The 17,610-nt window shown below is 36.4% G+C and overlaps 1 protein-coding gene across 2 annotated transcripts; it reads right to left on the reverse strand.

Annotated features, from left to right (window-relative positions):
• Positions 1–1,052: 1,052 nt before the first annotated feature.
• On the reverse strand, positions 1,053–4,544 carry LOC111375698 (mitochondrial zinc maintenance protein 1, mitochondrial-like). 2 transcript variants are annotated; one of them, XM_022998567.1, is made up of 3 exons: positions 4,258–4,544; positions 3,888–4,132; positions 1,053–1,762 (listed from the first exon to the last, which is right to left on the reverse strand). In XM_022998567.1, exons 1-3 carry the CDS (start codon positions 4,266–4,268, stop codon positions 1,722–1,724), a joined length of 297 nt encoding a protein of 98 aa, XP_022854335.1. In that variant the 5' UTR covers positions 4,269–4,544; the 3' UTR covers positions 1,053–1,721. The 2 variants fall into 2 exon arrangements, with proteins under 2 accessions (XP_022854335.1, XP_022854334.1); XM_022998566.1 differs by lacking the exon at positions 1,053–1,762 and having other exon boundaries at positions 1,777–4,132.
• Between the last annotated feature and the right edge of the window lie 13,066 nt (positions 4,545–17,610).

A 17,610-nucleotide genomic window follows, 5' to 3' on the forward strand; every position in this document is an offset into this window, starting at 1 on the left:
TATATGATACCTTATATAAGTTAACTATTAACTAAATAACTCTTTGTGCAAAAATTGAAAACTCGTGTCCATAATCTCCATTACTTAATTTGGTTGCCACTAAATTAAGTTGTAGATATGTACTTCCACTCACTATATTTTACCCAAACTTTATCTTTATCATCACATTGAAATTATGCCACAAACTTGAGGCTAAACTCAGACGAATTAATTATTCTGATTGACTGGCATTAGTTATAATTAATTCTTCATATTTGCTTTTCCAATAATGACATCTTCCCAGTTATCATTCAAACAAAAGAAGAAAGGAAGGCCTTATGAAACCAAATTAATGATGACATTAATGGTTAAAAGACAATGTCGAAAGGGTTATGAAATTGTAGTGTTGAAACAAGTGGCTTTCATCTCCAGTTTGGCTTGGGTTTTTGCTTTTGTTGGTCGCTTTCTTGTCCCAATATCTCGTCATAATTGGATAATTACGATATATTGTAGAAGTAAAATCGCGTTATTAAGATTGTACGTTGTTAGAAATTTTCCTATAAAAACATTAGCAGCTCGTAAACAATGTTGTGAAGGTTTATATACCTTTTTAGTATAATATACGCCATCTTTGAGCATGTTTGCTTAAACGATGGAGCATTAAGTTTGCTACATTGTGCATTACATGTCCCGCCCAACATACTACACATCTGTTGTGTTATTATTTTATGTTGAACTACAAGGTGCAGTTTGATAAATAATCGGTATATCTCTTCTAGTTACCATGAAAAATAGTGCAACAAAACATGGAACGCGTTCCTTACTGAGGGTCACATTCTTCGAAGGCCTACTTGAGATAGAAAATTTATCTAACACCAAATAAATTCGATGGTGGTAAGATGGTTGGTGAAAATGTTGCATAAAATATTATCATTTATCATTTAAACAATCCAATTGTTCCTTTAATTTCAGTATTCATAAGAAATATATTTTATGCACATAAATGTTTTATGAAATAGATAGAATAATAACTCATACATTAACAGTAGTTTAAAAAAAATGCCACCAAAAAAAAAAAAAAAAAAAAAGGCTACTACCAGAGAATTACAAAAAGTTAAGTTACCCAGTCAGGCTAAAAGGCTTTCCAACCGCACATGAAACCTTGTAACTTTTTCGATGATGTTCCGGCATGCTTTAATTAAAAACACATTTTTGGCAACAAAATCCTTGACTCTGTCAAAAAAAGCACGCCCAAAACATGATCTAATTTGCGTCAGTCGACAACTTAGGAAACTTGGGGGTACCATACACAGCAATATTCTTTCCACCATAAAAACTATTTTCTGATTAAATGCGGCATACAAAGTTTGCAATTCAAAATTTTTTCACTTTGGGAATCTCCAACGGTGCACCAAATTGGTTGGTGCAAAAATTCACTCCAACCATACATTAAAACTCTATATACCAATTTGGTGCAATGAATGATGGTGCAACACTAATCATTTCGTGTGATTCTTAAAGAGTTTTCATAATTTATATTTTGCCCTTCATTTTGGATTACAATAAGCCCCTATTTGGTGAGGATTAAAATCGCTTGGCCAGACCATATCATGGCAATCATGTCGCAATTTTACCTCTCAGTGGATTGACGGGTCTTGATCCCTTTGCGTCACACAAGAACGCTCTTCACCTCTTGGTGGCAGTTATAGGGAGAGGAAGGGTCAAAATAAAACCAAGAAAATTTATCTGGTGATAATAGCAAGATGATGCAAACATTGATAACCTACAATAATCACAAAAACATTTCAAATAGCAGGATGATTTTACATAAAGCAACACACATGATAAAGGGAATAAAAATGAAAATCATAGGATCAACCAGAGTCATAACAAAGGCCAGATTACAGTGCTTGTGTATTATAATTTATTTATTTATTGCCATTGTTTTCTCTCCTCACATTGTCTTCTTAAGAATCTCTTCGGAAGGGATTTCAACTGTAGCTCTCACGTGCTCTTTACCCGCACATGAAAATGTAATTGTCATCATTATAAGTTGAACAGTTATACTGTTCACATAACCAATGTGAAATGTAGTCATAAACATGACAAGCTAATAATACAGCTATAGTATTCACATAAACAATATTGCCCACTAGGATGTGCCTTCGCATTTCATAGTTTTAAGAAATTGAAATAGCATATCCAGATGAACCAAGTTGACGAACCTTTAGAATCCGTATTTGTTCTCTCACTTAGCCTACAAATAAAATGGATCCATCTGACGAGATTAATCAATTCGCCGGAAACCATGATATAGTGCTGGAATGAGGCAGTATCGAAGCAGGCAAAACAGTAAGGCATCTATTGATTGTCTTCACTTCACACAACTCAAGCCGAAACCATGGGAGTGGTGCAAAGCAATCAATCACTATGCATAAGTGATTTAGTCCAGGCACTCTACTCCAAATTGAAATGCTTGTTCACAATAAAATGTAAGTATACCGCGTGAACTTTTTTTTGGCCACTTCATTCGATTCATTGATGATTCTACACATACACTTAGCAACCATAGCAAGCGCTGTTAGTTTGGATTTTACCTTTCCCTTCTAATAAATAGATTATAGACTATTAAAGTCGTGTCCTATGTATAGGGGCCTCTTTAAGTCTACGAAAACCATGCCCTGACAACAAGTGTCATCATTCCCTTGGTCCATCCTCAATGAGTGCCACCAAGATATCCATCTAGTTGAAACCGAAATTTAAAATTTGGGTCATTATTCGGATCATTTATTTCTAAGAGGGAAATGAAAAGTAAATCTGGAGATATTCCTCTTAGTGTTCCTCTCCTTTATTTTCTTCATAGTTCGCAAATATTAGATGACAGGTGAAAAAATCAGGACCAAAAAGTTCATCGTTGAGAAGGATAGGGAAGTAACATGTTGGTTTTAAAATCCTTGTGTACATGAAATATGTAAGCTCATTTCCATTATAGTTTTCTTTGCAAATCAATAGATGTCAAACTCCATTGAGGCAAATAAACCACCAAGAATGGTTTTAATTCAATGATCCCCCCAAGTTCCTTTCGGTCTATTAACTGACATCATATTCAAAGCAAGTCTCTCATGATTCCATTATCCAATTCCATCCCTTCTTGCTTAGATGGGTGAAAACTTTGTAGACAGTTTGGTGCAGCTCATATGTATAATGGTAATCCTTTGTGATAATTTCAGTAATTCACTGTGAATCAGATATAATTTAACAACCCTTTCTTTCATTTTGATTTCAATGATTTTCCATATCAATATAGTTACTGCATTCAACCAGTCTCTTAGGGGCATTTTACAGAACTAGAAGAGTAGGTAAGTCAATATCTCAGCCCACATCAAAATGCTTATGGAAGAATTACACATAAATTTAAACATTTAAATCTACTGTGGACCTAAACACAAAGTAAAGCAGCAACGCTAAGCACAGTTCAAGAATCTAAATCCGGTACTCTTATGGATCAACAATAGAAGACGGTACTCTAATTACGGAAAAACAACAATAACACGAAATAGAAGACGAAAAGTAATTGAAAACACTCAATTTAGAGTGGTTCACACTCAATACTAGATTTAGATCCATTTGTCCATGTAAAGATTACAGTACGCTTCTACTATCAAGTCTCTCTTTTTTTCTCGACCAAGAAAAAGGGCAACCTAACAAGAAAATATTAGGTTGATCCGGGGTTGCTAGAAAGGTAAATAGTATAATTAGGTTTTGTGCATCCAACATGGACAATACAACAAACAAGTGGCGTGCATATTGATGAATAGTAACAACAAATACAAAAACATTGGAAAAATAAGCAAAACTCAAGGGAAAAGAGTTGAGATGACTCAGAAATGAGAAAGGATTAGTAATACCGTGACCACCACGTTCATTGGGCTTAGCCTGGACGATCATAGTGGAGATGATTTGGGAGGCCTCACGAGCCTCTTCAAGTAGCCACTGTAGGTCGGCGGGGGAAGTCACGTGACGGTTCTCTTCGAATTTCTTCCTGACCTCGGCTGTGCACCCCAGGAGCATGGGAGTATCGCCAGCAAACGTTTGCCGAGTGGCTCTCAGCACCGCTCTGTACGCACCAAGTACTTCGTTCGCCATTTTTTCTCTGCTGATTTTTATGCCACAATAAAATTACAGTTATATTCCTAATTCAATAAAAAAAAATTTGAAAACTAAGAATTTACTATTGTGGCGTAGTTATCACTAATAATTAATCCTCATTTTTTCAACCTTTTCCTCATTATTTTACAACCATTGTAAATGGAAGACCGGAGAAGAACACTAGGCCATATATGAGGGGCAAAATCTCCCTCCCTTCATTCTAGTGGTAAAAATACTTGAACATTGGAGACGAGGACAACCACGACTACCGTCATAAACAAGCACAGACAGAACAGGCGAACAGCAGCAAATCGTGCAGCTTTACTCTCAATAATTTGCATATCTAACCAAATCTAAAGAACCACCTCGTTTCTTTTCTACATTGGAGTACCAAAATATCTACTATTGCAGAAACAATAAATCTCAAATCGAAGGATGAAGCTAGGGGTATAGAAGAAATGTCACAAAACCTCTACAGAATTTTTAAAACTGGTCACGTGTCTAGGGCCGGTCCAATTTCCGGGACCTGACGCGAACTTTGTAAATTAAGCTCCCTAAAGTCAACGTAAATATAAAATTCAACAGTATATTATGTAACCAAACGTTAACTTAAAACTAAATAATAAAACAACAAACAAAATATATTATAAAAAATTTTATATTATAAAATAACAAAACAAAAAATGTTTCAAACGATCGGTTAAACAATCTCAATCATAAAAGATAATTACAAAATATCTCACACTTTTAGGCATACACATATATTTTGTCTTTCACTTCTTTCATCTACTCATACTCAAAATGGAGAGGCTATACACATGCATATATATGGTGAGCTATTGTCGATGCCGGTGGAAGATTTCTCTACACAATTCTAGCAAATCGGTGCCGGTGGATGCAAATAATTCTTACCAATTTGGATTATTCTAGACTTCTTCTAGATTATGAAGCAATTTTGGAGGCAAAATCTGTTGCTGTAGAATCCATAATTGAAGGTAACCAAAAATGGATGAAGCACCTCAAACAACCCGTAATCCTGGCTCCACCCCTACTTCAAAGATTATGTCATGTAAGAGGCCAGCTATGATTCATCCCATATACACAAAATCCCTTGGTCAACTACAAAAATTGAAACTTAGGGGACCAGAGTACTTGTCCTGTTGTCCATGTAAAAGGTAGAGGACCTTATTTTTTCTTCTTCCAACTTACCAGGCAAAAGCAAAAAGATCAAGTAAGAAATTGTATAATCCAAACATTATAATCATAGTTTGCATAGATTCATAGTGAAGGAACAAGTAAGAATCTCAAAATCAAACCCAACAAAAAAATTAGAAAACCCATTGAATCTAATGCCAATTCTCATGTAAAATTGATGAAAAAGACTGATAAGGGCACCTGTGGAATCCATCTCTGGTGGCTTTCTCAAAGGAGATTTCATCAGTGGGTGCAGCCATCCAAGCGAAGTCTCTGGCCATTCACAATTCACAGAACAAAATAAAATCAATTCACAGAACAAAATTCATTTATTTATTCTGGCCATTCACAATTCACAGAACAAAATCAATACAGCAGAAATCATAGAACATTCAACACTCAGTCAACACAGAACAAGAACAACAACAAAAAGAGAGAGAGAGAAAGGCGCTCACTTCACAATCAGCTTCTGAGACCAGAGATTTGGAAGCTAGTAACGACGGCGGCAACTCCTCGCCCTCACCCGTCGCCTATCGACATCAAGAGCTAGTAGCAAACTTCGCTTTGCAATTCATTGTTCGGCATTCGCACAAATCGCTTGGAAGGGTTTCAGGTTTTGAATTCAACGAGAAATGGCTTTGGTGTCTTGGACCATTTTCTGGGTATTGGTTTAGGTGTTTGTAATCACTAATCATTAATCAATATGACATATACAATTTGGGCTAATATTTAAAAAAAAAAAAAAAAGAGAGAGAGGCCCTCAGGCCCATATCAATTGTTACTAACCAAAATAAGGCAAACAGAAACAAGAAAATAAAACTCAGAAACCTAGATTCTTACAGCGTTTCATCTTCCTCAGCTTCTTTTCCTCTTTCCGATTGCAACTGCAACACCCAGCGAGCGACGACAATGGTGAATCCGGTGGATCCAGGTCAGGTGCTGGCAAGGGAGAGGAAAATGATTTCTCCTTCCAATTATTTTAATTAATTGCAAAAAGAAAAATGAAAAAGAAAAAATGGAAAATAGTGAAGTGAGGCCCCCTTCTATTTTAGCCTGAGGCGCATGCCTCATCTGCCTCGCCTCAGGACCGGCTTTGCACGTGTCAATGTGTGGATGAAAAGAAAAGGAAATGGCGGCTAACAGAAAAGGCTAGAACTGTTGGCTTGGAGAGAATTATATAATAAATTCATCAAATTACTTATGACTTTTGTCTTCATTTTCGGACTCATTACGAGATATCAAACGAAGTCGAAATATTAAATTCTTAATATCATTTTGAAGTACTCACGGCCTAGTATTTCACATAGTTAATGATGCGTGAAACGGCCAATCGTAGAAAATGTTACGACACGTCAAAGTAGGCTGTTCCAAACTAAAATTCCGAGAATTTCAATAACAAGCTAACTTAAAATTTTTTTTTTACGATTGTACGCTAGTCGAATGCATAAATTTTATATATCTTCTTGATGCTCATTTCGAGAACTATATTATAGACACATCGAATGATATAAATGAATATCGAAAATAGTTAAACGTACGTCAAATGTGTGTGTCAAAAAAACGTATAACTCGTCCTTTTTTTAAAAAAAATCAATTATTTTATTAATGCTTATTATTTTTGCTCGACAAATTTCTTAATATAATTTACATCATTTTATTAGCAAATTTTATATATGGTATGACTTCAATTTTTTTTTGGACGTATTTTAAGCACGGTTTTTTTCTGGCCCAAGTGTATCTTGTCTTTACCACGAATCATTTTCCTTGGTTAACAATAATTGTTATTTTGCCAATATCTACGATTCATTAATTTTTTTTTCTTCCACGTAGAGGAAATAGGGTAATTCGATGGTATACTATATGTATATCATAGACGAAGAACTACGAGATCACCCCTTGTCCAAAAAAAAATAATAATAATAATTTTAAGTCGTACCATATATAAAATTTGCTAATAAAATGATGTACATTATACTGAAAAATTTGTCGAGCAAAAATAATAAACATTAATAAAATAATTAATTTTTTTTTTTTTAAAAGGATGAGTTATACATTTTTTTGACACATACATTTGACGTACGTTTAACTATTTTCGATATTCATTTATATCATTCGATGTGTCTATGATATAGTTCTCGAAATTAGCACCAAGAAGATACAGAAGATTTATGAATTCGACTAGTGTACAATCGTAAAAAAAAATTTAAAGTTAGCTTGTTATCGAAATTCTCGAAATATCAGTTTGGAACGGCCTACTTTGACGCGTCGTAACATTTTCTACGGTTGGCCGTTTCGCGCTTCATTAACTATGTGAAATATTAGGCCGTGAGTACTTCAAAATAATATTAAGAATTTAATATTTTGACTTCGTTTGATATTTCGTAATGAGTCCGAAAATGAAGACAAAAGTCATAAGTAATTTGATGAATTTATCATATAATTCCCTCCAAGCCAACAGTTCTGGCCTTTTCCGTCAGCCGCCATATCATTTTCCTTTCATCTACACATTGACACGTGACCAACTTTAAAAATTCTGTAGAGGTTCTGTAAGATTTCTTCTGTAAGTCTAGCTTAATCCAATCTGAAAACTATTTTCATAGCATCAAGACACGGTTAGTTACATACATTTACTATTCCAGGAAACAGTAAAACTATTTTCATAGCTCAAAATCAAATAAATGAAAATATATCTATATTCATTCAAAGTAACACTTGTCCACTGAATTTATCCTTCAGGCTAATTATTGCTACATGCATAGAGTTCGTATTTTCAACTTTTAATGTAGGGATAGCAAAAAATCTGTCAAACTCGATACTCGTGAGGTCTCATCCTGAACGGGACGGGATTACTCCCGTAATAGGGTATTCGGGTCAAGTTTGGGTCGGAGAATTTCGAGCCCAAGACATCTACGGGTAACACCCGCCCCGCCCCGTCCAATCTCTTTTAATTTTTTTAAAAAATGAATTCAATATTTTAAATAAAAAGTTCTGTGAAATTTCATTAATCTTAATAAAAGACGACAACTAAATTTATTTAAGAAACATAATAAACAATAAAAACTTTAGTTTACCAAATATATTCGAATAATTTAACTTTTAAAAATAATTAAATTAATTAAAATTTGAATAACTATATTATTGTTTCGCTTTAATGAATATGGACAATAAAATGAATTATCAAAAACTAAAAAAATGGTACATAAACGGAGCAATGCCCCCGCCCCACCTTGCCTCAAACGGGGTAATGGGGCATAGGCGAGAGAACCCGCCTAATTGTCATCCCTATTTTAGCCCCCGTTTGGCCCTTATATTTTTTCAAATTTTAATGGTTGGAATATTATTTTTTTTGAAAAATGTGTGGTTGAAAAAGAATGAAATTTTTTTGATTTGCGTGTAATATTATTTTATGGAAGATTGTATGGTTGAAAATAAGAGAGAGGGGGCTTAGTGTTAGAATAATTGGAAATGATTTTTCGTACCACTGTGGAAGAAAAAGCAGTCGAAAAGTTATAAGCAATGAGATGTTGAGGAAAAAGAAAACTAAAAATTAGGTTTTTGTTGTAAATGGAAAGTCTATTAAAGTTTATTGGTGAATGACATTTGTACCCCTATAGCCCTAGAAATTATTACCATTGTATCCCTGATTCTTACCTATAAATATAGGGCTTTGATTTTCAATAATACACACAAAAAGTTTATTGAGTTTTCTCTGTTCTATTTTCCTCTCATTTTATAACACGTTATCAGCACGAAACTCTTAGAAGGTAGTAATTTTTTTTCATAATCATTTATCACGTATATCAAAATTAATTTGATAATACGTGAATTTTACATATACATATGTTGAATCTGCAATACGTGATCTCATATTTCTCGATCATTATGTTTTCTTTGTACTTATCTTTGAATTAATTAATGTTTTTTCCTTTACATCAATCCACGTGCATTTTTATGGAGATATATTTATGTTAAATCAATTGATATGCATTAATTCATGTTCCTATACCCTCCTTATATTTAGATTAGCCCTTTACGTTCTACACATACTTATAATTTTTTTTGTTTGATTGGTCAATGTTCTTTGTAAGCAAGCTTCAATTTCAGATCTCTATTTTGGCTGATTCCATATATATATAATATACAATTAACAAATAACTGTATCCAACTCATCTTTTCTCTTAAATCCATTGGTTTCTACAAATTTCATGCCTTAATTGGTTAATACTAATTCAATTCTTTTAATTGCACATAATTAGAATTTCGTGCCATAATATGTGAATAGGTTTCTACATGTCACCAAATTTTTTTTTTTTTTTGTGTTTCACTCGACTCACGTTATTAATTCAAAATAATATTTTACATGTGTTTGTATATTAATTAATGGTGAGTAATTGAATGTATTATCATTTTTTTATGTTTAGTTATGAAACATTACATTAAATTTATTTTTAGTTGTTGTTGCTCTTGAAGTAGCACAACATTATAATTAATATTCCGGAAGAATATTAATCATAAATCTATTCGTTGTTGCTCCAAAAGTAGCACAACATTATAAGAATATTTTTTGCTCCTGAAGAGCATAAATTATAGCTCTCAATATTTCAGAAGAATATTGACATATTGCACCTGAAGAAATAATAGCAAAATATAATGTGCTCCAGAAGTAGCATATGTTTCGAAGAACATATTATTTCAAATTAGTGTTTATCCCTAGAGAAAAACACGTAACTTAAAGTCATGTTGATATTGACTATTTGATAAATATGTGATGATTAATCATATTCTTCGAAACTAATTGTATTTTTTTATTGTGTAGTTAAACAAATGACAAACATTACGAAACTTGAGTTTGCTGCACTTGATATATCTGGTAAAAATTATCTGTCATGGATATTGGATGCTGATATCCATCTCGTCCTAAAGGGTTTGGGAGAGACAATAAAAGAAAGAAACAATGAATCCCTGCAGGATCGTGCAAAAGCACTCATTTTCCTCCGTCACCATCTTCACGATGGATTAAAAATTGAATATCTCACCGAGAAAGATCCACAAGTTCTTTGGAAAAAGTTAACTGAAAAATTTGATCATTAGAGGACTATAGTCCTCCCCAAAGCCCGTTATGAGTGGATGCACCTTCGTTTGCAAGACTTTAAAACGGTTAGTGAGGACAATTCTGAATTGTTCAGAATATGTTCAAAGTTGACTTTGTATGGAGAAAAAATCACAAATGAAGATATGTTGGAAAAAACTTTCTCCGCCTTTCATGCCTCGAATGTGCTCCTGCACCAGCAATATCGTGAGCGTGGCTTCAAAAAGTACTCAAAACTTATATCTTACATACTAGTTGCTGAACAAAATAATGAATTGTTGATGAAAAATCATGGATTACGTCCAACTGGTTCTGTACCATTGCCTGAAGCAAATGGTACTACATTGTCTGAAACAAATACAATATCAAGACAAGGACGTGGTCGCGCACGTGGACGTGGACGTGGACACGGACGTGTACGTGGAATAAATTATGGAAGAGATAATCAACAAAGTTATCAATAACAAGGCAATAAATTCAAAAGGCACAAAGCAAACGAGAGTGGCAAATCTAAAAAGGAGCATGAAGAAAGTTGTTTCAGATGTGAAATGAAAGGGCATTGGGCACGTACGTGTCGTACCTCAAAACATCTTGTGGATCTCTACCAGAGATCAATCAAGGGAAAAGAAAAATTGGAGACTAATTTTGCTGATTATGATGGTTCAATTGATGTGACTCATTTGGATGTCTCCGATTTCTTTACTGATCCAAATGGAAATATTGACCATTTGGTTAGGGGTGGTGTGATAGAAGATATAGATTAATTTACTAGTATTTCTTTTATTTAAAAAAAAAATTCAATCTAAAATATGTTTTTACTTTTCCGCACAAAAAAAATAAAAAAATAAAACTCCATTTTGCATCGTTTATTTCATGATATTAAGTAATATTTACTTCTTTAAATCTAAATTCAAGTTTTTTTTTTTTAAATTTTGTTTATTTTGTTATATTTATAGATTCATGATGGATAGTCAAGACAGTTGCTTAATTGATAGTGCAAGTACACATACTATTTTTCAAGACAAAAAATACTTTTTGGACTTAATATTAGCTGAAAATAATGTTAACACGATATCGGGTGCGTCGAATATCGTTGAAGGCTCTGGAAGAACTTGTATTATTTTACCAAATAATACAAAATTATCTATTGACGATGCACTTTATTCTAGCAAATCCAGAAGAAATTTGCTTAGTTTTAAAGATATTCGTTGCAATGAATATTACATTGAGACGATGCAAGAAAATAATGTTTGAAAAACCTAACGTTCGACCCAACTAACACCTAGAGGGGGGGTGAATAGGTGTTCATGCGGAATTAAAAAAACTTATCAATTAATTCGTGCAACAAGTCACAAGAATTAAAGTTTGTCCAGATTCATTCACATGTCTTAATTACTTATGTTGAATTACCGATAACAATAAATAAATTAAAGCAATAAAAGAACACAACGAATGTTGACGGAGAAACCCCAACTGGGTAAAAACTCCGGGCACAAGCCAGTAGAGATCCACTATTTGTAGAAGGTAACTTACAGTACGTCAGAACAATTGATCCCCTCAATTTTCTAACCTCCTTACTGTTTGAGAACAAGACTCTCCTGGATCTAGTAGATCTGTGCTACCATCCCAGCCTCGTGTGACTTCTACTTCCCGTGAATCGTCAAGCACTCCCACTCTTCAAGCAAGTTCTTCCCGGATCTTCAATCTGAGGATCTTCTGGAAGTTTTATAGGATTTAGAGAAGGTGGTGTTTTGGTGTTTCAGGGTGTGATGTTTTTCTGCAAAAGTCAAGGATTTTTAATCTGAAAAGTTTAGAAAATTGTTTGGCTTTTTGAACCTTGGTGTGAAAGATATAAAGGATTAATCTCCAAGGATTTTAGAGTGAAGCAATAATATGGCTTCAATGTGTATTTTCTCCATTATCAACTCGAAGGAGACGAATGGCATTTATATGGCTCAACATATGGTCTTGTGGCGCGTCAAAAATTCGCGAACTTTTAAATTTAATGTTGCCCAGATAAATAGGTCGCTCGAGCGAGGGACCAGCGTGACTCGAGCGACGTCCACTTCGCTTGAGCGACCTGCTGGCGAGGCTCTAGCGACAGTGGTTCTGCAATCTTGGCTCGAGCGAGATCATAGCGTGACTCTAGCGAAATCTCGCGCCGTTTGCAACTTCGAGGCATCCATCACAACCCTAGACCTAGCCTTCAACACTTTGATTAATTGCAACTCAAGTCCCTGAACTATTGGACATTTGACACTTTGGTCCTTGACCTTACAATTATGACATTTTAATCCTTGACTTTACAATTATTACATTTTGGTCCTTGGTCACAGATTTGCCAATTACATATTTCCTAACAAACTCCCCCTTTGGCATTCTGTGACAAAAACACATTTGATAGTCAAGGATGAAAATACATTGACTCCAACCTATCTACTATCTCTGCAATATCTTGTTGATCCTGTTTCCTGAAAAGGCAAAACTCAAAATACCATGTGAAAACGCAATGAAATGGGAACAGTAGTCAGAGACAAGATATACACTATATATATCATTAACCAGATTAAGAAGCAATCACAATGTATGTTTAAAACACCAATAACAAACATTAAGATTGCAAAAACATCAAAAACTTAATCTAGTTAGAACATTGCATATATACTCATCAAGTTTTCATCAAGTTATCAAAAATTAATTTACTCCAACCTACTCAAGTCAAATCAATCTAACTACGCTCAAATTACTCCCCCTTTTTGTCACAAAGGGCCAAAGAGTGCCAAAAAAATCACAAAAAAATAAGCTAAGAAGCAGCATCCGCAGCATCGGAAGAATCAGAGCCACTCTCAGCGCTCGTGCTGGCCTCCAAATGATCTCGAATCCAGCGCAACTGACGCTGACAAACAGCAAGAGCACGGCGAAACGAAGTCATCTCAGCTGTCTGACGCTCCGAAGCAGCACGTAACTGCGTGATCTCAGCCAATATACGAGCCTGCTGCTCGACCAATGTAGTCATCGGACCCAAAAGAGGCACCAAGGGGTCAACTGGCAATGTAGCCACCCCAGGGACTGAAGTAGAAGCAGAGGGACCAGAAGAGCCGATCGGAATAGTAAGAGGAGGAGTGGAACGAGACGGAAGACAGACTAGAAAACCCCCAGTAAGAATATCAAATATAGGATCGAGGGGCTCGGAGGAATAAAAAACATCAAAAACTGCATCCGCAGTAGGAGCAGGAGCAGGAGAAGAAGAAGCGGGAATATGAGAGCGACTCTGATGTATAGTCTGCTGTCCAATCGGACGTCCAATGCGTCGAGTCGAGCTCTCAGGAAAAGAAGCACCTAAGGCTAAGGCTACCCGATGAATCAAACAAGCATATGGTAACCCAATCCGACCCCCAGGAGTACGAAAAGAAGCCATAATCTGCTGGCAAATAAAACTAGGGAGGTCAATCGAATCCCCGCGAAGTAATGCATATAAAAATCGGGCCCGCCCCATAGGTAAAGAAGAAGTATGGGCAACAGGCCAAAGGTTCGTGCACACAATGTGCAACAGAACCTGGCGATCAGTGGGTAAAGACCCAGTGGCCATCGCCGTAGGCCCCCCGACAGATGGAGTGTTCAAAATCGTCGACCGAACAAGAGAGTCGACCGGAACAGAAGAGGGTAAAATATAGGGGTATGTAGGATGGGTAATTTCAGGAATACCTAAAGCCCTAGCTAAGGCAGAAGGAGTAACCCTAAAAGTATGACCCCGTAGAAAAGATCGAAACGAGGACCCATCAATGTCATGGATGTTAGCATAGAATTCCTGGACAAGGAGAGGGGGTGGAGGAGAGAGACCAACAAGTAAAGGCTCCCAACCCCTGGATACTAGAATGGCTGCTATCTCAACTGGTAGGTCAGAAAGGATTACCTCACGCTCCATGAGAACAGGGCGTAAGGAGAACTGGGACGTGAAGACCTCCTGAGCAGTAGCAGAAATGAACCTCGAACGACTGTATGAGGTCGAACCACTAGCAGGCTGGGAAGAGGGACGCGATCGCTTACGAGCCATCTAGCACACGTAAAGAGGCAAGAAATGAGATACACGAAAAATACACGTGCAACGATGCAATGTGACATGGCACACCGTGCACACAAATGAGACACAAAAATAAGACATCGAAAAATGCGATCGACCCTAAGACCAAAGTTATCACGACCCTGACACTCGACTAAGAATATGCACACAATTCCAATGGAGAAAAAAATGCAAAAGGAAAAAGAACCAACCATGCCAAAGAAAGACAGAAATAGTTAAGTCAATTCATCGAACATGTGGCGTGCGACACTTCGGCACGAATTTCCAAGCACACAAGAGACGTAACCATGCAACCAAACACAAACTCACAAACTAGGAAACATGCTCTTCACAAAGAAACAAACCACACGCAAAACGGAGTTACGGAATGGAGGAACCAAAGCGATGAACATGGATGAAAATCACACAAAACATAAGTAAAATACAAGCACAAATCAAGCAAAAATCACACAATGCTATGTAATACATGAATTCAACGTGCAAGAAACTTCAATCCAACGATGCTAAACATGCTAGAGGCTATGAACTCATGTAATAGAAGCAATGAATCAAACAAAATGGAAAGAGATGAGGAAAAATAAAAAAAACGAAAAAAATGAAAACAAATGGAAAAACCTACCTCAATTGACGTTCAAAATGGAATTTTGATATTGAAATTGGGTGTTATTGCTTCGAAACAATCAATTTAGAAGATTTGGGGAAGAAATGTCAGCTCAAAAGAAAAAACGGATGAAAACGGAGGCTAAATTTGAAAACTTAAACGCGTGAAATGAACCAGGAATTGAAAAACCCACACTGTCGCTCGAGCGAGACAGTCAGCGAGCCTCGAGCGAGAGTGTTCTGTTAATGACGCTCGAGCGAGGGATAAACGAGACTCGAGCGAAAAGGCAATTTTCAAAAATAGCACTAAGATTTTGAATTCTTCGAAAAATGGCATAACAGTAGGAAATTTACGAAAATAGCCCCGAATTTCAAAACTTTAACATGTGGAACCGAATATGCAATCGAGCCCAAAAAAAAACATAAAGTCACAAACCCGATACCCAGCATATAGACAGAACATAAGTCCACACAGAGATCAAATACCCGTGGAGTCAAGTGTATACAGACCAACACCGTAAAAAGTGCCACGTAGTCCATGCAAGCTAGACTGAAAACCTTAAATTAGTGAGAAGGGACACGTGAAGCTAACCAAACAAAGGTGTATGTCGACCAAGTGACAATCAAATCCAATACCACGAGTACCTATATCAAATCATACAAATGTCACATTTTTACTCCCCCTAACTTAATGATCTCATGTTTTTTTTTTTTTTTTTAAACAAGCGAACTTAAGTGCAATGCTATCCTCATTAGGCGACAGAAATGACCCCCGTAGCGAACGTTGGGCCGGTGACTCCCAAGCCAGATGACCTTAGGGCACCAGGTTAGAAACCCCTCGGGCTTAATAGTTCGAGTCAAATAGGCCCCAAACATAGCAAAAGTTCGACAATATACAATAAACGTGGGGAAAGACATTATGATTAGGTGACACTCGTCCTAGATCAAGTCAAATGGACACACAACCCCAATCATAGTAGACCACCATCCCAAGTCTCACCCATGCGGTCAAGTCTCATTTACAGGACTACGGTGTGCACTGTGCAAAGGTGAATGACGAGCCATATACCCAAAACTCCACAGACAAAGTGAACTTAGATGGAACCTCAGAGTCGTACATATGATGAATAAAAGAGTACGAGTCTAAATGCACATGTCAGAGTCAAAGCATATAAGGCACACACATAATCAAAACCCCAATCAAATTTTTTTTTTATTTTTTTTTATTTTTATTGAAACACACAAATAAAACTTGCAAACTAAGACTAAACAAACACACAAACATGCAACACATATGCAATGTGATGAAGGTATGAATGTGTATGAACACATGATCAAATAGGTGAACTAACACCTACAGCCGACCGAAGCGATTCGAACCTCAACCCATCTAGCGGTTTTGTAAGTAGGTCAGCCAATCTCAGTAGACACATGGTCGAGGGAAACAACTTGTGATTCAACTAGCTCTCGAATGAAATGATGTCGTATATCGATGTGTTTTGTACGAGAGTGCTGAATGGGATTCTTAGAAATGTTAATCGCACTTGTATTATCACAAAAGATAGTCATAGTCCCTTGACTAATCCCATAATCACTAAGCATTTGTTTCATCCAAAGAAGCTGAGTACAGCAACTCCCTGCAGCTATGTATTCGGCCTCTGCCGTGGATAAGGATATTGAGTTTTGTTTCTTACTTAGCCAAGCTACGAGATTGCTACCCATGTAAAAACAACCCCCGGTCGTACTTTTCCTATCATCTGCATTTTCGGCCCAATCGGCGTCGGAGTATCCAGCCAAGTCAAGATTGGAACTCCTAGAATAGAAAATCCCTAGATCTGCAATACCACTCACATATCGAATGATTCGTCTAATAGAACTTAGGTGTGACTCTTTTGGATCTGCCTGAAAACGAGCACACACTCCTACACTAAAAGCAATGTCGGGCCTAGTAGCTGTAAGATAGAGAAGACTACCTATCATGCTACGATATAGGGAAGGATCTACACTCTTACCAGAAGGATCACGACCTAACTTCAAGCTAGTACTCATCGGTGTCCTAGTATGTTTCTTACTATCTAACCCAAATCTCTTAACCAAATCCCTAGCATACTTAGACTGTGAGATAAACAATCCATCCTCTGTCTGACGTACCTGAAGTCCTAAAAAGTAGCTCAACTCCCCAACCATACTCATCTCAAACTCTCTCTGTAGACACTCAGCAAACTCAATCGCTAAAGACTCTAGAGGAGACCCAAAAATGATGTCATCGACATAGATCTGAGCAATGGTAAAGTTTTCTTCTATATGTCTAATGAATAAGGTCCTGTCTGCACCACCTCGAGAGAACCCATGTTCCTCAAGATAAGATGTGAGTCTCTCATACCAAGCTCTAGGAGCTTGCTTCAGACCATAAAGGGCTTTGTGAAGCTTGTAGACATAGTGGGGAAATTTTGGATCAACAAATCCCTTAGGTTGTTCCACATAAACTTCTTCCTGAAGAAGTCCATTCAAGAAGGCA

The sequence above is a fragment of the Olea europaea genome, unplaced genomic scaffold (genome assembly GCF_002742605.1).
Source record: "Olea europaea var. sylvestris unplaced genomic scaffold, O_europaea_v1 scaffold1404, whole genome shotgun sequence".
NCBI lineage: Eukaryota > Viridiplantae > Streptophyta > Magnoliopsida > Lamiales > Oleaceae > Olea > Olea europaea.